Genomic DNA, 25,706 nt, shown 5'->3' with positions numbered 1-25,706 from the left:
GGGGAGGGATGGCCAGCTCTGCTGTTAAATATTCCATCTTATCAAAGAGGTGTTTCATAAATTATGTATAACAGTAGATACCACTCAATAAATATTTTATACATGATAGATATTTTTGTCTGAAATTACTTTTTCACTTGAGCAATGATTTAAACCCTCGTTTTTAGTTTTATGAGGTGACACTTTTATAATACCGTGTAGTGAATGCAGCTTGAATGTCATAGAGCTTTAGAGCAGCATTAATCATAAATTCATCTGCCCCCACTCCCAATCCTGGAAAACTTTCTCTTAATTCAGGTTTTACCCATTCAGCATATGGAAGTGTGTGTGAGAACATGCTGGTGTGTGTGGGGAGGGTACGGTTGGGGACAAGTAATGCTTTTGACCCACTGGCTCCGAAGTTATGAATTTCAAATGATTTTCAAAGTCTATGAGACTTATTTCAAGGAAGGAAAAAAAAAGTGTTTTTCAGTGCTTTAAAAAAAAAAAGAATATGAAACTAAACTGGGATGTAGTCCAAAACAATTTTTCTAGTTTGAGTGGGAGCTATTAGAATTTAAAATATTGCCTTTTTCTTGGGTTATTGTCCACTTTTATGCAGAAAGAATACATATGTCTCTGGACTTATAAGAACAGTCACTGTCCTTTTCACATGGACCTAGAGGCCTGGAACATTCTTTGGCAGGTGGCTACCTACCATGTGTGCAGTGCTGTCACAGTTCAGAGCTACCAGTGAAGACATTGTTTTATGAAATGGAACCGTGTGATTAAATTCTCCACTCTAATATATATCTTAAAAAAAAAAAAAGCACACACTTTCCACTTCTGCTTGAATTCTACAGGCAGGAGGAAAAGCACAAATTTTCCCAAGACCTGAGAGGTAGGAGTAGAGGCTGGTTTATTTAGAGTACTCGTTAGGCTAAGATTTGCGAGGGCCTTGTTATAGTAAATCAGGATTACTGAGGATTACTGAAGTCTCCGACCTGGAAGCCTGAGGTTCTGAACCCTGGAATGGGAGCACGGCTGATAAGAGGAGTAATTGAAGAACAATGACATGCTTCATTTCTTTTTCTTGAATCTAAGTTATGCATTGGTCATTTTCTCTGCGTATCTATTTAATGATTGTTAAATTAAATTGCTTTCTTGCAAGTGGTGATTTTTATTTTTTTTGTTTTTATTTTTTGGCATTTCATTCCATCACCCTCTTACATGACTGTAGCTCTGCGGTGTGTGTTTGAGACTCAAATGTCTGCAGAGATGAAGGCCCGAAGGGACTTCTCTCTACTGCCCTTCCCTGAACCTCTTAGGAGCTCCCTTGTCTGCAAGGTTGTGAAGTTCTGAGTCCTTCACCTAGAGGATAGCATTGTTTTAATATTTAAATGACACAGAATACATTGATTCATTCCAGGAATGTAAGGCATACTGATTGTGTTTCAGGCAGTTCTCACATTAGGGGTCTAGAGCTGTGCCCTGATCACTGTGTCCATTATAGGGGTTGGGGTGGGGAGGAGATTTGCTGGGAGTGTCTCTACCCCGAGCCTGGTTAGTAGCCTGGAACTTGCTTCCCTGTTGCTCACATCATACCTAAAATCACAGAGCATAAGGTTGTGCTCTTGGATCTGACTCAGTCTGAACTCAGCACAGCCCAACCTCAAGGCCTTCAGTTTTTGGAATTTATCTCAGACTTGTCTAGAAGCCTGATTTTAGAGCTCTTTCGTCGTGGTACAGATGGGCCTGATGTTAAGACAAAGGCCCATGGTCCCTTGCCTGACCAGTGCTATTGACCCTCCTTCCTGCATTTCTCTGAACTGCAAGTATCATCGCTTCTTGGCCTTTTGGCTAAGGTCAAGTGTGAGCTTCAGGTATCTGCCCACTCATTTCATTCATTTGACAAATATTGAGCAGTTACTATGTGTCAGACATGAAATCAAGCACTGGGTTACATTCTAATCTGGACAAAGTAATAAGCTTATATATAACGTCATATAGTGGTAATTGCTAAGGAGGGAAATGAATCGGGATAAAGGAGTTTGGTGATTACTATTTTGTATGGGTGATAGGGAAGGTGGATTTTGAGTGGAGACCTGAGGAATTGAGGGCTGAGTTATGCGTGTGTGTGTGTGGTAATTCTTCTCAACTAGGGGTGATTTTTTTTCCCCAGGGTACATTTGCCAGTATCTGGAGACCTTTTGATTGTCACAACCTTGGCAAGTTTGAGCAATAGCTAGGAGCCTCTGGACTCCTACACAGGAGTGAGCAAGAGGGGGAGATGATAACAGGAGGTTAGCAAGGATTGAGATCATGTAGAGCTTTGTAGAGGCTTATAAGGACTTGGGCTTTCATCTCTGTGAAATAGGAGGCCATGGAAAGGATTTGAGCAGAGGAGCAGCCTGCCCTCACATGCCTCTGGCTGCTGAGTAGAGCACGTGCCACAGCGGGGCACCATGGGTGGTAGCCTCGATTATTGTGGGTTTCCAGGTGAAAGATGATGGTAGTTGGGGCTCAGGAGGAATGTGGTGCAGGTGGTTCGATGTTGTCAGATTGGGGGCATATTCTGAAGGGAGAGTCAACACTAAGCATGTAGGAATTAGAGAAAGAAAGGAGCAAAGTATAGCCATGATTTTTGGTCTGAACAACTAGAAGGAAGGTTGGCATTCACTGAGATGGTATGGTGTGCAGGTTTGGGAGGGAGGGGAAGTCAAGGGTTGGTTTTTCGATGTATTCGCTTTGAGCTGCTTCTTTGGTATCCCCACAGAATACACTGAGGTAAACGAGTGTGTGTATGCATGAGTGTGGGGTCAAGGGAGAGGACTGTCTATAGAGATTTAGATTCAAGTCATCAGTATATGGATTGCAGGTGAAGTCCAGAGACAGGATGTTGTCATCAAGAGAGTGACGGTGGGTACTCTAGTCCCAAGGATGAAAGCCTGCATGGATGGGTGCAGGAGAGAGCAGGAGGGGAGGAATTGGAGAAACCACTAGTGTAGGGAAGTCTTTGGAGATGATTTTTTCCAAAGAGGCACAGAGAAACTGGTGGTAGCTGGAGGAGATGCAGGGCCAAGGGGGTGGTTGTGGCGGGGGTGATGGTAGGAGATCTGTGCCCACTGGTATGTAGGCGGGAATGACCTGGTAGGTAGGAGAAGTTGCTGTAGGAGACAGAGGTGTAGGTACTTCTGGTACAGGGGTCACTAATACACAGGAAAGAGTTGCTTTGGGGAACATTCACAGTTTGACCATAGGAACTGGTGAGAAGAGCCAGCAAATCAGGAGACCTCTAGACATTAAATGAAATAAAGATTCTGAAGAGGCAAAAAGATTACTTTGTAGTCAGGTGGTCCTAGGACCTTTCCTAAGGAAGGTAAAGTTTGAGCTTGGCTTCGAAGAAGTTGTATTCATCAGGCCATAAGTTTATTTCATTTTATGTTGAGTTTTTATATGTTTCAAGTTCACTTTGCCTGCCATATGCCAGGATTCCAACATGAAGGTTTTCCATTTTTCTTGCAGCTTTTTTGATGAGAAGTAAAATCGTGCTCATTTTAACACTCAAAAGAACACCTAATAAGAAGTTCTCTTTCCTCTGAGTAACCTTTTCCTTTTCTTTCCCTCCTAATTTCAGGAACAAACTCTAGCCCTTAGGAAAGAAGGGATTGGAGTTGTTTTGGATTCTGAACTGCCCCATTTGATTGGCATTGATGATGACCTTCTGAGTACTGGAATCATATTATATCACTTGAAGGTAGAAACTGCTTAAGTGGAACATACAATTTTGTGTTCAGTTTCCTCTTCAGACACTAGCAAGGTTTATTTAATACTCTGAGTCTGTGAACACAGCTATTACATTAGAGAATACACTACAAATCTTTGAGCCCTTTGGGAATTTTCATCAGTTCACTGGTGTTCCGTGCAATTAGAAGTTCCCATGTTTATGGAGTTCTAAAGCTAAATGAAGATCCATTCACTTTGCCTTCCACTTTGTAGAATCAGTGAGAGGGAGGTAAGGAACGAAAAAGCAGACAGACCAAGGAAGGAAAGTTACAACCACCTGGAACTGGGATTTGCTACATGTCGTTTTCTGGTCCCTTGGGCTAATTATAAAGCATGTCTCCTGCCTACGTTATTGGTCCTGGTCCCAAACAGGCTATTCGTGTCAAGAAAACAGAATTAACCACAGTAGTATCAGTGGTTGCCTCTGTAACCTTGACTTAGTATCCTCTCTCTGATCCATGACTTAAAATGAGAATGGTATTGCATTTGTGCTTTGCAGACTCCCATAAACTATGTCTTTAGACACGAAGAACCCCTGGCCCCTAGAGGGGAAGCTTGCCAGAAAGAATCAGGAACATCATCAGTGGGATTACCAGCATGGACAGACGTTGATGCATGCCCCAATAGGAGCCAACCCATGATTGTGCCTTAAGCCTCAGGAGTTGGTGCGGCCCTTTCCCGGACAGTGTGGGACATGGTCTCAGAGCCTCAGTGAACCCTCCCTGCATGGAGGCTGTGGCCTGCCCAGGACACTCACTGCTTAGCCTGTTGGCCAGCTTGCTTGGGTTCAAATGAAAAATAGAGAAACAGACCATTCCTCATGCTCCTACTAATACGTCTTACTTGACTTTTCTTCCTAGGAAGGTCAGACATATGTTGGTAGAGAAGATGCTTCAACAGAACAAGATATTGGTGAGAATCTTTATAATATCCTCTTCCCAGTGATTTTTAAAAATCATTTGATGAAGAATTTTCTTTTGAATGACACTAAAGTGATTAGAAAAAAAAAAAACCTTTCTCAAATACAGTATTGATCAGTATGTGCATTTCTATAATTTTGAACTCAATTCAAACAAGTGACACAGAACAATTAATTTAGTGAATTGAGTAGAACTATGAATCCCCCCGCCCCACCCTATATACATTCTGTATTCTGTCACAACTTTCAAGGGTAATTTAAATTGCAGTGGGATAGTGATGGAAAAATGCCAACAGACACAGATAAAGGCTATCAGACGCTTTAATGGGAAGGATGTAGACACTTAGCTGTATAGTGATGACGGAGCGGAGGAATACACACATGCACACATATGGAGGTGTGACTTCTGGGTTTCCCGAAAGTCTTTGCTGAGGCACACAGATGACCTGTGATTCAACCTTGGAGCAGGGTGAGGTCTTGCTAGGCTTTGAAAGCGTAACTTAGGGACCACTGCGGTGGTGGTGGGTGGTGTATGTGTGTGTGTGACAAGGTGGGCATTGGCAGGGGAAGAATTCTGTCCTATCAGCTGTTTCTAGAATTGCTGGTGATGGACTTGCTCTCCTGCCAAATGTAAGCTATTCATCAAGCCAAAGCTAGTGTAGTTCTACGTGTTGTACTATTTGTTGCAAAACCAGGTCCTAGAAGTCCTCAGCTTCAGCTGGTCTTGAGTAGAACTAGGTGTCAGGCCTCTTCTTTGGATTGTTAAGTTGTGTGTTTGATCTTTAGGGTTGCTGTAAATGATGATGAGTGGTCAGAACACATGTTTTCTGTGCACAGAAAAGTTCAGTAGTACAGCTCTGTGGGGCACCGCGGGAGCTATTGGATTTGTGCCTTTGAGAAACTGGCTAAGAACAGTGCCTAAAATCTTGTAGGTTTATTTGATAGGCATTCATATCTGTGCCTGGCCACTCACCAAGCAAGAATAACTCAGGATAGTCCTACAAGTTTAGGTACACTTTAGCAGCCACATACTCTGAGAGGTCAGTGGAGGTCTTGTGCTCTCAGATTTGGCAAAGGCTGTGGCAGTGTGCATCCCAGTACAGCTTCTGGAGACTTCCTTGGGCCTCCCAAGATCCATGCCAGGCCAAGGTCACCTTTGGTTTCTGCTCCTGGAGGTTAGTGTCTGTAAGTGTTTAGTTTATAATAAGTCCTTGACCCATGGAATTCTTTTGTTGCTTCTGTTTTACTGTGACCTTTGGGTGGCTGGTGGGGGAAATTTATTCAACATCTGAGTGACGCAGTGGTATTCAATGAAGACAAATTGCTCAACTATTTTCTCTCTAAAGATGAGATAAGTTAGCATGCGAGAACTTATTTCCTTACACAGGTGATGTCCAGACCCTTTGAGGTAACATTCAGAGGATACCTTCAGTTCTATCAGTTGATGCCATGAACTCTTGAAGTTCACTTTTCTCAACGAACATAAATGTTCACCTCACAATATTTACATGGAAGGGGTAGAGTATTCCATTATGGAAAAATACATAAAGGTTGGGAATCATTGTACTAGATAACAAAGAAAATACCATCTTTCTTTTATATTTTTCCAACTTAGTTCTTCATGGCCTCGACTTGGAGAGTGAGCACTGCATCTTTGAAAATGTTGGGGGAACGGTGACTCTGATACCCCTGAGTGGGTCTCAGTGCTCTGTGAATGGTGTTCAGATCATGGAGGCCACACACCTAAATCAAGGTATTTGGTTTTTGGTTTTCAGAGTTCTTTGTGTATGTCACTGCTCTAGAACAAGTTGGCTAGGTAATGGGGGCACTTGTGCATCTTAGAATTAATTGCTGATTAGTTATAAAAAAGATGAAGACTGTTTGCTTCATTATGCTGTTTTCTGTTTTGCTGGAGGACTTCTTTATAATTCCAGTTGTCTTGTTGAATTAAACATATATGTAGTTGTCTTAAAAGTTACTGCTGTTACGGAAATATGACTTTAAAGGTTTTTTTTTTAAGTTAAAAAAGTACCTTTTAAATGCAAAAACTTAACACTGTGCTTGCTGTTAATAACTTTATTTATTACCCTATTTATATTCTTCTGTGAATAGTTGTAATTATAACATACATATAGGATCTGGTATCATATCTTTTTTTGTTCTTTTGAAATAAATTCAGTTTTATAGAAAATCTGAGGGTGTAGTACAAAGAACTTTTTAATTTCAGAAGCATTTGAAAGTAGATTGCTAACATGATGCCCCACCACCCCTGAATACTTCAGTGTTTATTTCCCTTAAACAGTAGCATTCTTCTATGTAATTACAATATAAGCTTCCAAATTAGGAAACTAACACTGATACATTCCTGCCATCTGATTCTCAGACACCCTTCGAGTTGTTGTCATTTGTCCAACAATGTCTGCTGTGGGTCCAGGATTCAGTCCGGCGTCATGTGTTGTATTTGGTTGCCACACCCCTCTTGTCTCTTTCAGTCTGGAAGAGTCCCTTTGCTTTCCTCTGACTTTTAGGACTTTGGAAGGTCAAATATGTTGTAGAATGTCCCTCTGCATAAACATAGCATCTGTCCAATGCCTCCTCATGATGACACTTAATACTGTGCGTTCTTGACAGGACTATCAGAGAAATGGTGCCCTGTTTCTCTCACATCATTACTAAGGAGATACTCACTTTGGTCATTTGATTAAAATGGAGCTTGCCAGGCTTCTTTAGTATGAAGCTACACGTTTCCTCCTTTTTATTAATAAGGATATTGGGAAGGATATTGACATCATAAATATTCCATTCTTTATCATACTTTCACCCACTGGTTTTAGAATCCATTGATTTTGAGGGTTGATGGTGTCTGATTTAATTATTATTCAAATAGTTGCCAAATGGTAATTTTCTTCCTTCTACATTTATTAGTTGCATTTTTACTGTAAGAAAGAGCTTTCTCTTCTTGCCATTTATTTATTTAAATCAATAGTGTCACATGGCTTGCTATTTTGTTTGGTAGGTTTTGGTCTCTTTCTATCATTATTTATTTTGATACCCATATTTTCCCAGATTTGGTGAATGGGAATCCCTCCAAGCTCATTTCTGTGTCCTTATGGCTTGTCCCTATCATCTCTGAGTTCTTCCTGACTTTCTGACACAGTAAGATATTCCAGGCTTATCTTTATACTTTGTTGGAATCAGCCAATTTTCCAAGGATCCTTGGTTCCTTTCAGTGGAGAATGGGATTTAGAAACTAAGATCCAGGCACTAGATGTGCTCATGGCTGTTGAGGTGTTGCTGCTCCCAGGTCCTGTTGGTCAACAGAGTTAGGGAAAGTGTGGGTCTCTGGTGTATGTACAACACACACAACTGTATTTATGTCTGTATCTATTTCAGAATTTCAGTATCCATATTGCTGACCAGGAGTTCATTCCAGTACCTCTAATGCCAACCCAATATCATAGCATTCTTTCTAGTTTTTTCCTTTTTCTTATTTGTAGCTCTGCTCCCGTTTCTGACAGTGATGAACCTGACTTCCATTATGTAACCAGTATCTTGTCACTTCTGCCCCCTCCTCATGCAGGGACCCTCTTCTTTCTGCTCAGGCTGTGATACCCCATGCTGGGCCACCACCGCCCTCACTCTTCTAGTGCAGACATGAAAAATTCCTCCCATTCCCTTGCTCATGCCTGCTTTGCTCAACCCTGCCTAATGGCTTTTATACTGAATCACGGAAGAGGGAAGCCAAGAAAGAAGTTGACATATCTTAAGCCCTTTTTGGTATATTATACATAATCTTTATAATAACAGTTTTTTGTGGTTATATACTATACTGTATCTGCTGTGACATAGGAATTGGACAGATGGGGGAAATTGGACAGATGGAAAGCATATAGTTCATTGGTGCTAGCAAAGTCATGAGCAGAAATCAGTTGCAAGGAGTTATCTCAGAAATGAAGGACATGTAACATGGACCAGGATGATCATGCTTTACAGGAGGAATATAGAATCCATTGAAGACATTCTAAGAGCTTCTAATGGAGCACCCACCCATGCACCCACCGCCAGATCATCCACTCATCCACCTATCCATTGATCTCTTCATCTGTTCTTGTACTCTTAGTATGTTTTAGGCTCAGGGTAAGTGGAGCTTGGGAAACATTTGAGTGTCCTGGAGCTGGCCAGGAATGTCAGAGTTCAGTAGTACCAGGTACCTAGCCCAAACCAGGGACACAGTGAGTGCCCAATCATGGTTACCAAAGCAGCATTTTCTGCATTTTCGCCGTCAGGACAAGGACTCTGGCAGTATGGGATGAAGAAGCTGGTTCTTGCCAGACAGCAGAGTAATAGTCATGATGAGAACCCAGAAAGTGACTGTAATTGACTGGCAGACAGGAGGTCAGTATGTAGGACTTTTCAGTGGCCATCTCTGCTTGTGAACACACAGACCAGACCACTTGTTTGTTCACTCTTAGGATCTCAGGCAGGGGTCCTGCTGCTGTTCTTCTAGGCAGCAGGGGTGGTGAGAGATGTGTCTCCTTGTCTGGTAGAGATCTCTGTACGGGCTGCATCTCTCTCAGGTCAGGGGAGGTTGACCTTGTTATGATGACTGTATTGTTACAGGATTTTACAAGAGGCTTGTACTGGTTTACAGTATCATCGTTAATGTATGGGTAGAACTTTGGAATTCATTTTGAAAGATTTAATTGTTTAATACATCTGGGGTTAGACCTAATTTAGTTTGTTTTCCATAGCGGTGTATCATTTATTATAACCTTACCCCGTCCTATATTCACCTCTCTTTTGAAGAAATTTACTTTACCACAAATGAACACTGAAACATAGCACTGTATCTATTTCATGGCTTTCCACTTTGTTCCAGTGCTCTGTATTTCTGCTTTTGTACCAGTATCATACAATTTTAATGCTTGTTGTATTATAATATGCTTTAATTTCTCTTCTTATCTATGTGGTTTTTTTGCTACTCATGCCTATTTTTTTTTTCAAAGAAATTTTAGGATCTTTTTATTTTTGTGCTAAAATATCCTTTCAGAAGTTAGGTTTTAATTTCATTTGATTTGTTCACATTATAACAAATATATTTTCATCTTGGGACTTCTATTTATTCAATACGTCTCTTTTTTTATTTTTATTTTTTTATTTTTTTAAAGATTTTATTTATTTATTTGACAGAGAGACAGTGAGAGAGGGAACACAAGCAGGGGGAGTGGGAGAGGGAGAAGCAGGCTTCCCGCCGAGCAGGGAGCCCGATGCGGGGCTCGATCCCAGGACCCTGAGATCATGACCTGAGCCGAAGGCAGTCGCTTAACCAACTGAGCCACCCAGGTGCCCCACGTCTCTTTTTTTATTTGAATTTTCATCAGTTTCTTCCAATGAAACTTTGGAAGTTTTTAATATGTGTTCTTATTGAACTGTGTTTATTCACATATACAAGATATTCCACATAGCTGTATATTTTAACTGCTCAGAAATGGGGAGGGGGCGCCTGGGTGGCTCAGTTGGTTAAGCGACTGCCTTCGGCTCAGGTCATGATCCTGGAGTCCCTGGATCGAGTCCCGCATCGGGCTCCCTGCTCGGCAGGGAGCCTGCTTCTCCCTCTGACCCTCCCCCATCTCATGTGCTCTCTCTCTCTCTCTCTCATTCTCTCTGTCTCAAATAAATAAATAAAATCTTTAAAAAAAAAAAAAAAAGAAATGGGGAGGAAATATCTTTTCATGCTATAATAATCTATTTTGATGATAGTATTGAAAATTTTTTGAGCACATTGGGCCTTTAAGGATATCAATTTAAAACCATATGGGGAAAGTGAGGCTCAACCTATTCAGAGACCTCACTCTAGGACTTCTGAGTCTTGGGCATTGTTCCTCCAGATACCTCAGGTGCAGCCTGGGGTGTCTGTGGAGCCACACACAGGAAGTTAGAGAATGGGTAATGGTTGGGATTATAATTGGGGACATTAATTAGCTGTGTTTGAATCACAGATAGCCCACAAAGGTGAATATTTTCTGCTGGATCCACCTAGCTTTGTTGCCTGGCCGTCCACCTGTTTCCTCTGCGTGCTTTCCCTGCTCTACCCATGACTGTTTGGAGCTTCTGGAGCTCACACCATCCACAGTCCTGGCTGCTGAGGAGGCTGAGTGGATGACAGTGACCACCGCTTCTGCCATTTATGGGTTAAATAGTCTCCTCTGGATTCGCCTGGAAGCTAACTTTTACGTGTAATGGTGTTTCTGTGAGAAAATCAGTTTTAAGTTCCAAACAACACATTGAAAAAGGAACTTTTAGAGCACATACCATTCAACAGGGGAACTGCCTAGAACTTACTATTTAATATTGGGATTATCTTCTCTACCCTTTGCCCACCCCCACAAAAAAAGATGATTAGCTTGTTTATTTAGTTCAAAGAATTTGCTTATTATTCTATTGTCATCTGCTTATGTCTCTAATTCTCTTGTGGATTGAAGCATAGTAGATAAATAATAAATATATCTCCCATATAGTATTTTTATCAAGTTTTTTATCTTAAATTTTTACCTTAATTGAAAGTCCATTTAAAAAATATGCCTATTCAGGTTAGTAATGACTGAAACGAAATTTTTTACTTGTCCTAAGAAAATAGTAGTGCTAATTGACATGTAAGATTAATGGTCAGAATTTTCTTTTCCTTGGGCTATCTTAATTGCTTTATTACCATGGTGCCATGATTTTGGCTTGAGTTCCTCTGGTGCTCTGCTGTGCTGCAGACATAAAAATACTATGTTCGAAAGTCTTAAAACACCCATGTACCGTGTAAAAATGTCATTAGCAAGTCTTAGGGTAATGAAATGCAAGATGACTTTGTGTTTCAAGGAATTACATGAAAGAAGCAAGACAATACCTTTTTTTTAAATGCACATACTTTAAGACTAAAAGATCCCACCAGGGAAAGAACATGTATAGTCCTTCAAAAATTAAGGGTTAGACTTCTCCACTTAACATTTCTTTTTTTTTTTTTTTTTTTTTGTAGAGAGAGTGTGTGTGCACACCTGAGGGGGGTGGGGCAGAGAGAGAGGGAGATGGGGAGAATCTTAAGCAGACTCCCTGCTGAGCACAGAGCCCAACGCAGGGTTCAGTCTCACAACCCTGAAATCAAGACCTGAGTCAAAATCAAGATTTGGATGCTTAACTGACTAAGCCACCCAGGGACCCCAACAATTCTTAATTTTTGAGGATTATTAAAATGAGAACTGGAACATGTTTTAAAAACACAGAGTATATAATGTATTGATTTTGGTTATGAAAATATGTAGTAAAAATAAAAAGATGTGAATGGGACTAACACATGGCTACTTTGGAATGGTGTTAACCTCTGGAGAAAAAGGGGGGTTTTTGATCAGGCAGGACTACAAAAGAATTTTCAGCTATATTTGTAAGATTTTTTTTCTTTTTTTTTTTAGAGCAGTAGCGCGTGTGAGCAGGTGGGGGGATGTGGAGGTCAGTGGGGAGAGAGAGAGTGAGACAGAGAGAGAGAGAATCTTAAGCAGGCTCCATGCTCAGTGCAGAGCCTGATGTGGGTCTCAACCCCACGACCCTGAGATCGTGCCCTGAGCTGAAATGAAGAGTTGGATGCTTAAACGACAGAGCCACTTAAGCACCCCTATAAGATTTGATTTTTTAACAAAAAAAGCAAGACCAAAGTGAAAAAGAGAAAGAATTTGGACTTCATTAAAATATTGTAATAATTGGGAAACAGAAGTAAGCATGGCAGTATATTCATACTCCAAAAATTACCTTGGCTTTTGCCCATGAAGCAATTTAAGGAATGGTATCAAGAACAGAGAATGCGGGTGGATGTTAACCCAAGTCACAATGATCTCACCGTATTAACTCTGCATTTGACTGGATTCTGGGTTTACCCTGTATTACCAACAGCTTCCTATCTTTTCACTACCAGTTTCCAGTATTTGCTGATATTTGGTATTTAAATGTCTCTTTTCATTAGTAAATTACTTCATTTGGAAATGTGTTAGTTAGGATGTCCCATTAAAAAGCACAGGTAGTAATTACCACTTCCTTATCTAGATCACTTAAGATACTTGTGAATGTCAACTAATAGGAGATTTACCTACATTTAGCAGATTTTCACCATCACAAGGAAATTTTTTTACCTGTATCTGTTAACAGCCTTACTTCTTTCACGTTACATAAACAGTACTTCCCCTGCCTTAAATTACAGGAGTGTTTCCATCTGGTAACATCACTAAAATAAAAAGCATTTGCTAGTACTGTGAGAATTAACTGTAATGACATATATAAGGTATGTTGCCGTAAGCCTGGTATATGAAGCTTTTCTCCTCCTCCTCTCTGAGTTCTTCCAGAAACTGTGCATGGCATATGTAGCATTGCATCTGACCTGCTCTTCAATTGCCGTGTTCTCTGGAGCTTGGCTTCCTCACTCCCACGATGCCGGAGAATCATTGCACTGAGTAATTTCATACATAGTGTGATTTTGTAGAAAGAGAGGCAATTGCTAGAGAAGAAAGCATGAATTTGACCATGGCTTCTAGTCCATAGGTCTTGAGCTGTTCTTGGTAAAGTTTTAGACCTTAGGTTTTTCTTCTTCTTTGTCTTCTTTCCCCCGACTCCCCATATACTTAATATGAATTGGTACAAAAATCAAGTGAGTTACAATCAAAAAGTATTTTCAGCATTTTCTGTGCAATTCTAGGACCTATGCTCTCATGTTAATTATTATTATTTTTGTCTTTTTCCTGTAAAATGTTATTTTACAGCTGGTAGTTGTTAAACAAGGTAATCAGTTTTCCCATTCATATCAGTGGACTCCCTTGGTCGTCTTGCGGGTTTGTCAGAGCCGTTGAATGTTCATCTTTCCTTTTAGACGTGCTGCAGAAACGCATCTGGGGACTTCACACCTAGGTGCATCTGAATGTGTTATGCTTCAGTGCCAAAATATATTTGCATCTATTCAAGCACTCAGAAAGAGGGAACAGGTGACTGTCTGGGGAGTGAGCTGAGGAGGCTTTGATAAAATTTTCATTTGCTTTAGGGCTGCTGTGAGTTGTTCAGTGGCAAATTAAAAAAGAATTTTAGTGGAACCAGCAAGGGAAATGGATCTTCCAGCAGTTTAGCCAAGGTATGTAATGAACAAAAGAGCCCTTTTGAACATTATAGGCAGCCAGCAGATATCAGTGGCTGGCCTCCCATTGAACTCACTTGTACTTGCTCATAAACACTCAGTATCATTAGATTTTTCCTCAGACTTGAGATCTGCACATCTGACACCTGTCTCTTGCACATGGATGTTTCAGCAGATGCTTTGAAAGCCAAAGCCCTGACTCTTCTTAAAGACTCTACCCAAAGCCTGTAGTTCTTAAAAGCCGTGTCCCCAGATCAGCAATAGCAGCAGTCCCTAGGAGCATTTTGAAATGCCCCATCCTAGACCTCCTGAGTCAGAGAATGTAGGGATGGGGCCCAGCACTTCAGTTTTTCACAAGTCGTACGGGTGATGCTGATGAACATCTAATGTGAGACCAACTGACCAAAACCAATCACACTGAAGATGGTTTCTTAGTGCCCAGATTCGGTGTACGCAACAACCAAATGTTAGTCTCTTTAACTTCTTACTCTCTTATTGATTCGTCTTCTCTTATTAGAGTCATCATATCTATTTTTCATAATCTCTCTGTTCCTTTTTAAATGTCACTTTCAGCTTCACATCCCATAGGGAGGCTTGACGATGTGCCTTGGCATGCGTTTCTTGGCGTTTACCCATTTTGGATCTTGGATCTTTGGACTTTCTTGAATCTGTAGGTTTATGTCTTTCTCCAGATTTGGGAATTTTTCAGCCATTCTTTGCTCTATAGTCTTCCTTCTCTTGTTCTGGGGCTCCAGTTACATGACTATTAAGTATTTCAGTATTGTTTCCACAGGTCCCTGAGGCTCTGCTTACTTATTTCTATCCTTTGGTAAACTTTTTTCTTTTTTCTTTTCAGATTAGGTCATTTCAGTTGGTCTATCTTTAAGTTCATGGACTTTCCCTGTCCTCTCTACCCTTCTACTGAGCCCATCCAATTTTGCTTATTGTATTTTTTAGTTGTAATAATCGATTGTTCTTTATATCCTTTATTTCTTTGTTGTAACATTTTACCTTTCAAGATTACTCTCCTGTGTTTGAATATTTTTATAATAGCTGATTTAAAATCTTCATCATATGTCCAATATCTCTGTGATCTCCACATAAGATCTGTTGATTGCTTTTTTTGCCATGCACATTGAGATTTTCCCAGTTTTTCATATGCTGAGTAATACTAGATTACATCCTGGACATTTTTGATATTTTGTTATAAGACTCTGAGTCCTATTTAAATTCTTTGGGAAACATTGATTTTGCTTTGTTTTGTTTTGGCAGACAGTGGACCTGGTTGGAGTCAGACTGTAAATTAGAGTTAGCCTCCGTGCTTTGTGATTCTGGCTTTAGTGCCAATTCAGTTTTCAAAGGCTTTGTGGTGCTATTCTGGTCTGCCCCGTGTGTGCACTACCCAAGAGTCAGTCTGGGACCTGAGCAGTGGTCTGTATCTTAGGTCAGTTCTTTGAAGTCTTTGTGTGCTGTTGAGGGTCAGATCTAAGTGGCCTAGGAGTTCATAAACAGTTCTGTGAGGTTGTTTTCCTGAACTTCTCCTTCTGTGTCAACACTGAAGGGTCTTTCCTTTTCTGTCATCTGGCTAGAAATCTGGAGCTGTATAGTCCTCTTTCTTGTTCTTCCTGCTCTTGTGCCCAAGTCTGCGGCCAGGAAGTGAGAGGGCAGAGAGAGAGGAAGAAGCAACAAGGGTATGCCCCACCCTCTAATTGGAGAGAGATTTTCCCCTTCCTCATAAGTTTAGGCATCTGGGGCCCCCCGTTGCTCCCTGCGTTGCTGCCAGGGGACCCTCTTGCTCCTCCTCAAACCTGAACTGGAAGGCATCTCCTGGAGTTCTCATTTGCACTGATGTCAGCTGTTAGTTTTCCTCCTCAGCTAAGGGAGGGAACACTGGAGGGGGCAAATGGTAAATTCCCCATCTGCCCATTGGTGCTTCAGGTCCTTGTCTTCTTCAGCCTGCCTGCTACTGTTGACTTCTCAGGGCCCTCAACTGACTGCTGCTTGCATTCTGCCCGCACAGCAGTGGCATTCAGTGGGAGAGACAGGGCGGGGAGTGCTTATTCCATCTGGTACAGAACTGAAACCCCTCCCCTAAGGTGGCTGTAGACTGCCAAAAAAGGAGAAATTTACCCAAAGTTGAATTCTGAAGTGAATGACGTATCTGTCATAATGGCACGTGGTGAAGAAGTGATGTAGATGTGACATAGATGTGCTTGACCGAAGTGTGTAGTGAAGAAATGTCTGAAGCCTGGAGGGTGGGTGAGGTGGAGGACAGGAGCAGTGGGGGACCAGGGCTGCTGATTCATGGTGGGTTTGTAGGGCTTGGGAACCACAGACTAGAAGGTACTCACCATTTGGTAGATGAGTAATGTTGCTGAGATGAAGGATGGTGCCATGTTTATGTAGTCCAAGGGGGCTTAGAGATGAGCAGTAACAAAAGGGGACTAATGGAGGTAAGAGATCATTGTTGCTTAGAGTGAAGGGAAGCATTTTGGAAGAACTATTTTGGAAGGAACAATAAAATATTGACAGCTTGGAGTGTGTAGGAGGCTAGAACTGAATAGTTGAGCTTGTTACTAACAGAATAAGCAGTATTGTCGGTAACAAAGAATATGAAATAAAGTAAAGAAATTTAATAATAGCTTGACCAGGTAGTATAATGCCTTCCATTCAGTACCTTAGAATTTGTCATCTTATTGTCTACTGTCTGGAATCGCCCTCTAATTATTTCATATACTTTCTGCATTTTCCTTCAGAAGGATGAGATTTGTTCCATATACTCTTTTTGAATCTCCCCTGAGGCTTTCAGAAGAAAAAATCCGTCCCCATGTACCCCACCCCTGTCCCCACACACATCCAAACATTTATTTGGGGTGATGGGACTAGAGCATCTTGGAATTTTACACAGCTCCACGTTCAGCACGTGCATACAGTTGGGCAAATAATTCTTGATGGATTATTTGGCCGGAAACCTCAATGACAAAGACTGAAAATCGATTTACTTTCTTTTCCAGAGTCTCACAATCCAGGTTTGCAATTTTTACTTTACCAAGAGTAAACAAGGGTTTAAGTGATTTATCTAAAGCAGGAAATTGTAAATCCACGTGTGAATTATAAATGTTGAAAGGGAGGGGGCCGGGCCTATGTAGCTTTTTGGGAAGGTGTCATGTGTATTTATATCCTTCACAAACACCAGCAGACGACCCGATGGCGTGCTTTGACACTGACATCTGCTACCCTTGATGCTGAGTGCCTGTCACTCTTCTTCCAAGCCAGCTGTGAACCCCAAGCCATGTGTCCTGTTTGAATTCATTAGTATTCATATGAAATTTTCTTACCACAAGCACCATGTCAGATCTTAATCTTCCCCATCTCACTGCCCGAAGCCATTTTGAGTTAGAGAAAAATTGCTATAAATCAGGTGTCTGAAATAATAATGCCAATGTCACAAGAGTCCAAGGCCTTAGAACATATGTAATGTGTTCTCAAGTCCTGGCATATGTTAGTGGAAATCAGTCCTTTTCTTTATTAGGTCCCCCAAATGGTGCCATCATCATAACTTATTTTAATATAAATGTTTTGCAGATGTTTTAAATCCAAAGGAAAATCATCCCACAGAAGCACGTTTTAAGAACTTCACCCATCCTATCTCACCCTGACCTACATCTCAGTACCATTCTAGAAAATTAGGTTCCTAGGCAGAGGTTTGCTTTTCTGGTGATTGTATCCAAAATGAAAACCTCTCTCACTGGGCATGCTTTAGCAGTGTGTTATAGCCCGTCTTTGTGTATGGTGGGGTGGGGGTGGGGCTTTCTAAAGTGATTAAATTCAGAATTTGGAGCCTGAAGCAGAATTTCACAAGGCCCCTTATTTTTCAGCCTCTAAACTCATCACATTGGACCATTCACTTTTGGGAATACAGTTTTCTTACATGTTTACGTTAATTATAACCCAGAATTAATTAATTTGTACATTGTCACCTCAGAAATATTCATATGACAACATTTAATAGGAAAAAAAAGTTGATTTATTTGTGCAGTAGGAGAATTAGAAAATCTCACATGAAATTTGAGGAGGGTAATTAATAGTGATATTAATGATTATTGTCACTATACTCCTTAGAAATCCCTAGAAATGTTTACATGTTTAGTTTCATTTTCAGTGTACCTGAAATACTAAAACAGAAAATCTCCTGTGAAATCAGCATTCAGTGGTTTCATTCACAGAGATTTAAGTGAAGGTTTTTTCTTTTCCTTTTTTTTTTTTTTTTTTTTTTGGTTGTTAACAAGTGCCTCTGTGTCCCCTTTTACAGTGTCATTTCCCTTCCATTTCCTTTAAAGACTGTCTAGAATTTGTCTACCTTGTGGTATTTAACGGGCTCTGAGGTAATCTCAGAGAAGTCATCATATATTTCAAGGAGGCTTAGATATGCTCTAGAAATTACAAACTGAATGCATCAGAAAAGTCCATCTGCTGTGATTAATCATGTTAACCTCGGATCAAGGAGTAGTTCATAGTTAAAGAGAGTTTAAAATCTGAAAGGAACCTTAGAAAGTATCCAGTTTAATGACTAGATAAGGAAACTGAATTCTGGAGAGGTTAAGCTTAGCTTGCTGTTGGCCGCATCAAGAGGTTGGGGCTCTAGGTCTCAACCTTACACACAGATGTTAGGTAGATATGTACACTTACGGATGTGCATGTGTGTATATATGTTTTATATAGATTTGTATTTTATATATACATTTATATTATACATATATGTATATATTTATATATATTTATTTGAGAGTAAGTAGTTCAGTAGGTAGGTTGGTAGATAGACTGATAGATTGATAGATGTCCCAGGTTTTTCTTCCAGAGCTTCATATTTCCACCTGCCAAAGGCATCTCAGATTTATTATGCATAAAACCAAGCTCACAATTTCTCTCCCAACCCAGTGTTGGTCCTTTTCCATTGTTCTCAATCTGTGTGAACAGTTCCCCATCCAACTAGTTGTTGCAGGCCAAAACCCAGGAGCATCTCCCTCACCTCCCTTGTCCCCATATCTAGCCCATTGTGGAGTCCTATTGATCCTATCTCCTAAATATCTTCCTGACTTGTTTATTTTCCTCCTTGTCTCCTCTCCCTTGCTGAACCACTGTTGCCTTTGACCTGGACCCTTGCAATAGCCTCCTACCTTGTTTATCTTCATCTATTCTTGCCCTCTTTGGTTCCTTCTTCAAACAGTTGAAGAAACAAACTTTCTACAACTGTCATCAAATCATGTAATGCTGCTGCACAAAGCCCTTCACTGTCTTCCTCTGTACCTACATGAAATAAAAGTTACTTCTCTGTATCTTGAAAGATTCTATGTGGTCTGTTCCCTTCCCTCCCTCAAGCTTCATCATGTGTACTGTTCTTCCCTGTTCCCTCTGCTGTAGGCATTTAACCATCTTCCAAGCACTCAGCATCACCAGCACCACCATCGTCATCTTTAATTGCCAACGACCTTTATGTATGGCACTCCCTCACTGCCCCTGCTTCATCCTCAGAGCTTGTCTTAGGCACCACTTTCCACCTCCCTCAGGGCCTCTGTCCCTAACCTCCCCTATAATCAGCTCTCTTCTTATGTGCTCTTTGAGCACTGGGCACGGGATCTCTCCTTCAGTTGTAGCTTTGCATCTGATTGTGGAATTTTTTGATTATTCACCTCTCCCTCCCACGAGGGCAAGACCTGTGTCTGACTCGTTCAACTCTATCTCCAGTACTTATCACAGGGATTAGCATGCAGTCAGGTTCATGAGGTACTTGTTCAATGAATGAAGGAATTAACAGCAGCATAATGTAAAAATGAAGGAAAATTTTTAAGTCACTGGGTTTGTTGAGTAAAGGAATCTAATGAAATAGAAACCAGCCTTAACGGAGCCTCTTCTTAGGCGGCAGGCAGTTTGTGCACATTATTTAGATGGAAACAAGGAATGGTCATGGGTAGTTTTGTTTTCTTTTATAACTCTTAGAGGGATTTTTCTGTATATTTCATGTAAATACACAGGTGGCAAGATTATTTTCAGTGATTTAATATATGAAATATGTCTCTGAAATATCATTCTATTTTTCCATTGACATATTTTAGCAATTTTCAAAATGCATGGCTGGGCATTTGATTAACAGAAAAAAAAAAGAATTGTATTAAATGTAATTAACACACTGAATGTGATTGCCTTATTAATCTCTAATTTCACTTTGAGAGCATTAAATACATATATATATATATATCCTAAACATGGCTGCTTAACTTTTGACTTCTCTGTATGGCACCCAGTTCTGAGTCCGTGGTCATAAGAGGCATGGAAAGCACCTTTCTTAATTATGGTCATGGTGCCTTTCCATAACTGGAAAATATACGAATGCAATTTTACATGAGGGGGGATACGTAGTTTGTAGGTTGGTTAATATCCACTGCTATCCCTCTAGGTCTACTGAAACTGTGTTCTTCTTTCCATATTGACTCCTTTTCCACTAAATAATGACAACCACCAGAACCAATCCTTCAGTTGTTCCCTGGGGTTATGATCTAAACCCGTCCCATACTGAATTTGAAACTCCTTTGAGAATATGAAGCCATATGTTGAGTAGGCAGGTGGATTTACTGGTCTGAAGCTCTAAAATAGCTACCTGGGGCTATGGTATTACTTGCAGGGTCCAGGTGGAAATAGTAGCCAAGGGACGAGGTTGGTGACCGTGGTCACTCAGAGGTCACGTGCTCTGTCCAAAAGAGGCAGCCTTCAGTAGCCCAGGGATTTTTGCCAAGTGGCAATAAGATCTACTGATACTGTACCTTCTAGTTTTCGAAGGGAAATCGAAAGAAACTCAGAGCTTTATGTGAAAACTGCAGATTTTTAACTGTTGGCAGCTAATAATTTCAGGGTTTTTTTTATTTTTTATTTTTTAAAGATTTTATTTACTTATTTGACAGAGAGAGAGAGAGACAGCAAGAGAGGGAACACAAGCAGGGGGAGTTGAGGAGGGAGAAGCAGGCTTCCCGCCGAGCAGGGAGCCCAATGCGGGCTCGATCCCAGGACCCCGGGATCATGACCTGAGCCGAAGGCAGACACTTAACGACTGAGCCACCCACGCGCCCCTAATAATTTCAGTTTTTAAAAGTTTCCTGGGGCACACCAAACATCTATGAGCTGAAGTTTTTCTCTGGCCATCAGTTTATGGCATTTGGTGCATATTCCCCACCCTGGCTCTCCAGGTCCTCACGGTGTGTTTCTGTGTCATCTATCCAGTATCTATTCTTGCTGCTGTATCTGATGCTCTGCATTTTGGGTGGACTTGACTCCCTCCTCTCCCAAGATGACAGGCCCATTCTGCTGAGGCTTAGCCCTTCCCCATGGTTACCCCAAACTGGAACCACCTTTCTTGTCCTCTAGCTGCCATGTGAGACCCAGCTTAGGTGTATCCCCACCTACGGCAGCCTGGCATGCATCACTTAGATGCTCGACACCTCATCACCTGCCATCTTGCGTGGTAGACTTTCAGTGTGTGTTCTGTCTTCACAAATAAGTTGCATTCTTTTTCAGGGCAAGGATTGAACATGGGGTTCTCTTTTTGAGGTGTGGTAGACTCTCGGGTGTGGATGGAACCAGATAAACATAGTGAATCTCTTCTGGAACATCGCTTCCCTTACTTACGTGCCTCCAGTGACTAGGAGCTCGCTGCCTTCCTTGGCACCCATGCCAGCTTTGAACACTTCTGACCGTAGAAAGTGTTTGTTTGCTTATTTGCTTAATCATGGTGAAATGTGCCCCCCACCTAACGTTTTTGTTGCCCTTGGGTTTTTACATTGAATTCTTTTGCCTCTTCTGCAGTCATTTTCCAAACAAGCAGGACGCTGATCGATCAAAGGGAGCCTTTCTCATGTGTCTGATGTGGCCATCTAAATTTTAGTTGGGTTTTAACAAGAAGCAGTGTTTCCACATGGAAACGGACCCTACATGTACACAAGTTCTTTCCTGTTAAGTTCTGAAGTAGATTTTAGTAGTAGTTACCTGGGCTCCGCCGATTTCACCATGTTTTCTTTTGAAAGCACTTTTTCCTTTGGAATCTCTTCTTTTATTGGCATTAATAAACATTTCCCAAATTTGTGTCCATACGCTTTGCTCGGTATTACAGCATCACTTTGCAGAATGTATTTCTTTTTTTCTTCTCAACAATCAAAAGTATAATTATCTGGATATTAAGTTTTAAATCTTGTAATATAATGCTTGAATCCATCACTTCTGCCTTGGTAACATGAGCATTGTGACACTCGGCTGTAAAAATCAGAATATTTGCAGGTTTAAAATTGGCTTATGTAAGCAGACTTTGGAGACTAAGGCTTTCCCTTATTATTACTGTTTTATAGTGCACTGGAAATTACATTTCAACTGTAAAATTCCACAATATCATGTTGTCAACCAACCAAGTTGCTTACTTGTGTTTTTGTATGTTCTTAGGTGCTGTGATACTCTTGGGTAGAACCAATATGTTTCGCTTTAACCATCCTAAGGAGGCTGCCAAGCTCAGGGAGAAGAGGAAGGTGAGCAGCATAAAATCTCCAGGAGCCAACTCTGATCCTGGTGGGGCTGGGGCTTGATTTTGATTTTCTGGAGTATGGAACCAGAAAAGTCATTCTGTAGCCTGCACTAATTCTAGGGAGTTGTTGCTCAGTGGATGATTGGCTGATCAAGTAGGAGGGCAAGCTGGTGAATTCCAGAGCAGAAGGAGAAATGGCTCCTTCTAGACCCTTCTCTTTACCCCTCCACCCCCCAAAGGAGTTGGGCATTATTTTGCATTAAGTGGAGGGTGACTTCTACTTGTGAGGATCTGTTTTAGGAGTTAACCCAATATCAGAATCAGTTTCATTCAAAAGTTTGCTCACTTCTTATTTTCAGCCACAGAGAGTTGGACTTTTGGTTGGGGTGTGAAGCAGAGAGGGGGTGAGTTTAGGACAGTTGGTTGGATAGGGACATCCAGAGGGCACTTTAAATGCTGAGTGGGGGAGTTGGGTAGAGGACCTGAGAGAGAGAGAGAGAGAGAGGAAGAGATGAGAGAGAAATCTGTCTAGGGACACTGTACTGTCCTTAGACTGAGGAAGGTAAAGACTACAGCTAACATTTCTGTGAGCCGGGCATTGTATAAAACTTGTACACATATTTTACTGCTTTATCTGCCCAGCAGCTGTTCCTACCCCCATGTCACAGATGACCAAGAAGAGAAACTGAGACTAACTTGGTCCCTAACCAGCAAGTGGCAGCCTGTGCTGCAGCCCTGACCTGCTGACCTTAGTGTTTGCCCTTCACCCCTGAGTCACATAGCCCCCTGCAAGTCAGCCTCTTTCCGTGAGGGCTGCTCAGGGGTGCCCGAGCCTTCAATGGGAAATAACAACAAAGCTGCAAATCCCAGCCTTCTCTGGGGCTGCCAGTGAAGCCTCTTATCTGCTGCAGCCCAGGGTCTCCCTGGAGGGTCCCTTTGGTTCACAGTTGCAGAGGGAGAGAGGGAGGAAGATATATTTGCCAGTAGCTTTCCATGGAAGCAAACAGGTTAAGCACTTCCTTTTTGGATCTCCCTTCCCCTCTCCCTCCTCACCTTGGTCCCTCAGTACTGGTAGTGAGTGCTGCTGAGAACGGGACATGGCTCCTGCCAGCAATGGAGGGTGACCCTTCCCTCCACTTTTGCGCAGCATGGTCACGGAGTTCCCCACGGTGGCGCAGTTCTCTGCTAGCTTTCCCGGTCTGGACATGTTGGGGCCCTAGCACCCCACTGTGCCTAGCTGAGGCTTGGGTTTGAGAGGCATCCATCGCCCGGCTCTCCCTGATTTCCCCCCCCCCCCATAGACCAGTTGTGGTGCGTGCTAATGGGTGTATGCGCCTCATTGCTTCTCACAAGGTGGAAGCAGTGAGTCCAGGGCACTGGCCCTCTCTTCCCCACTAAGGTAACCGCTCTGCCCTGTGTCTGCTCTTAGAGTGGCCTTCTGTCCTCCTTCAGCTTGTCCATGACTGACCTCTCCAAGTCTTGTGAGAACCTGTCCGCGGTCATGTTATATAACCCAGGGTAAGTGAACGTCAGCGCCTCCTTCCCTGTGACTGTCACTGTTGTGTTTATTGTGCCAACCCCGTTCAAGTCACTCGATAAAAATGAAACTTCCGCAGTCGCGCCTCGCGCCTCCGTAGCAAGTCAGCCCCGTCATTTTCCAAGTCGCTTGCCAGTGCTTGCTCTGTATGTACATAATTGTACTTCGTTGTAATCACGACATAAATGAGATTGTGTATTCGGATTTTTTTGCTTCACAGCATAAGAAGCGTTAGTGAAGACTGTTACAGGCTTTGTTATCATTTTTGTAATTGTCTAATATTTTAGAATTGGCTCTTTGGTTACTCAGTGCATGATCCCCTGGTCTTAGGCACTTTCAACTCATTTTATGAACTTACTGTAATAACAGAGAACTTTGATTCTTAGGCATCCAGGAGCGCGGGAAGTTACGTTCACCACTTCCAGGTGCTGGGGGGACCCTGAGGACATAAATGATAGTGTTTTAGATGGACTTCGCGGCTGGGTGACCTTGGGCAGTCAGCGTGGCTGACGTGGTGATGGTGAAAATGCCTAAGAACAGGGAACCAGAAGAAAGGACTTTCATGAGGCTCCATAATTTTATCTTTCCGACAGAGAGAATGTCCTAGAAAGCAGCGGGGGTAAATGCAACAGCTAAGTGAGATAAAACTGACACCGATGTCTTCTAGGACTGTCATGGACCGAGGAGTGGCCGTATGTCCGGCACTGCACTCAGCATCTTACATCTGTTGTCTCATAATCCTCACTGTGACTCCATCCCCGTTTGACATGTGGAGAGTTTATCCCGGCTTGCCAGCCCATGGTCTCATAGAGCTGTGGTAGGAGTCCACACCTACTGATGCCCGGCCCATGCAGTGACCATGTCACTACCTGCCTTTTCTCCAGCTGGGGGCGTGTTCAGACCTGGGCCAGTTCCTTGCCTGAGCACCCCCCTACCCCCACCTCAGCACTTCTCACAGACACTGAGCCTGGATGAGCTGGGAGGCATCCGTCCTTCGCTCAGGTCCCTTCCCTGGTTTGTGGAAAGCAGGTGTGCCTGCAAGGAATTTCTTCATTGTCACAGGCATTTACAACTGGGAGGGACCTTTGATCATGGTTCTGGATTCCTCATTTTATAGGCAAGCTGAAGCCCAGATTTGACACCTCGCTTGAGCCAAAACAAACAGACAAACAAAAAACCCAAAGGGGAAAAAAAGCCAACCACCAGTTAGTACAATATTGTGGCTGCAGGCTCCTGGGCCTCTCCTTCCCTCCAGAACTCGTGCAAGCACAAGCCCCAGTTAACTGCCTTTGCCCATACTGGTCAGCTCCCCCATCTTACTACAGCGCTGTTGAGGAGAGTTGTGCTCATCAGATAAATCGGTCTTGAATAAGCTGTATTGGTAAAGCCCTCCAAGCACCTGGGTTATCGATGCTTTGGAAGGCACATTTTGTTGGAGGTCTTTGATCCCTTGCAGTAGTTTCAGCCTTTTATTGTGGCTGAGATGGAGTCATTCATATACTCACTTTGTTTAATATCATATGCAGGTCTTTAGTGTTAATGTCTGTGTAAGGATTACGATCCCATCTGTTCAATATTGTTTGACTAAACTGTTCTGGAATGTGTAACGTGCTCGCTTGGAATCATCTCCCAGCCCAGGACCCGGCTCCAGTCCTGGAATCCAGCTACCAGCTTCATTATCCTCCATCCTCATGCCTTTTACTTTGAAACCATTTGGAAATGTTAACATGGCTTTTCAGTGCCTTTGTAAACCGAAACCTGATCTGTAGTC

At 42.0% G+C, this 25,706-nt stretch overlaps 1 protein-coding gene across 6 annotated transcripts in view; it reads left to right on the top strand.

The window, feature by feature from the left end:
- KIF16B (kinesin family member 16B) overlaps positions 1–25,706 on the top strand; it is a 298,817-nt gene that overhangs the window by 141,624 nt on the left and 131,487 nt on the right. For all 6 annotated transcript variants that reach the window (XR_004301248.1, XM_032419796.1, XM_032419797.1 and 3 more), the window contains 5 exons: positions 3,617–3,736; positions 4,626–4,677; positions 6,300–6,437; positions 22,320–22,402; positions 23,828–23,916. Coding sequence is in view for 5 of the 6 variants with exons in the window: in XM_032419796.1 (XP_032275687.1) it covers positions 3,617–3,736; positions 4,626–4,677; positions 6,300–6,437; positions 22,320–22,402; positions 23,828–23,916 (482 nt within the window). In the remaining variant the exon portion in view is untranslated. The remainder of the gene's footprint in view (positions 1–3,616; positions 3,737–4,625; positions 4,678–6,299; positions 6,438–22,319; positions 22,403–23,827; positions 23,917–25,706) is intronic.

The sequence above is a fragment of the Phoca vitulina genome, unplaced genomic scaffold (genome assembly GCF_004348235.1).
Source record: "Phoca vitulina isolate PV1807 unplaced genomic scaffold, GSC_HSeal_1.0 scaffold22, whole genome shotgun sequence".
Taxonomy (NCBI): domain Eukaryota; kingdom Metazoa; phylum Chordata; class Mammalia; order Carnivora; family Phocidae; genus Phoca; species Phoca vitulina.
The sequence above is the reverse complement of the archived record's forward strand: the minus strand, read 5'-3'. Positions and strand labels throughout refer to the sequence as shown.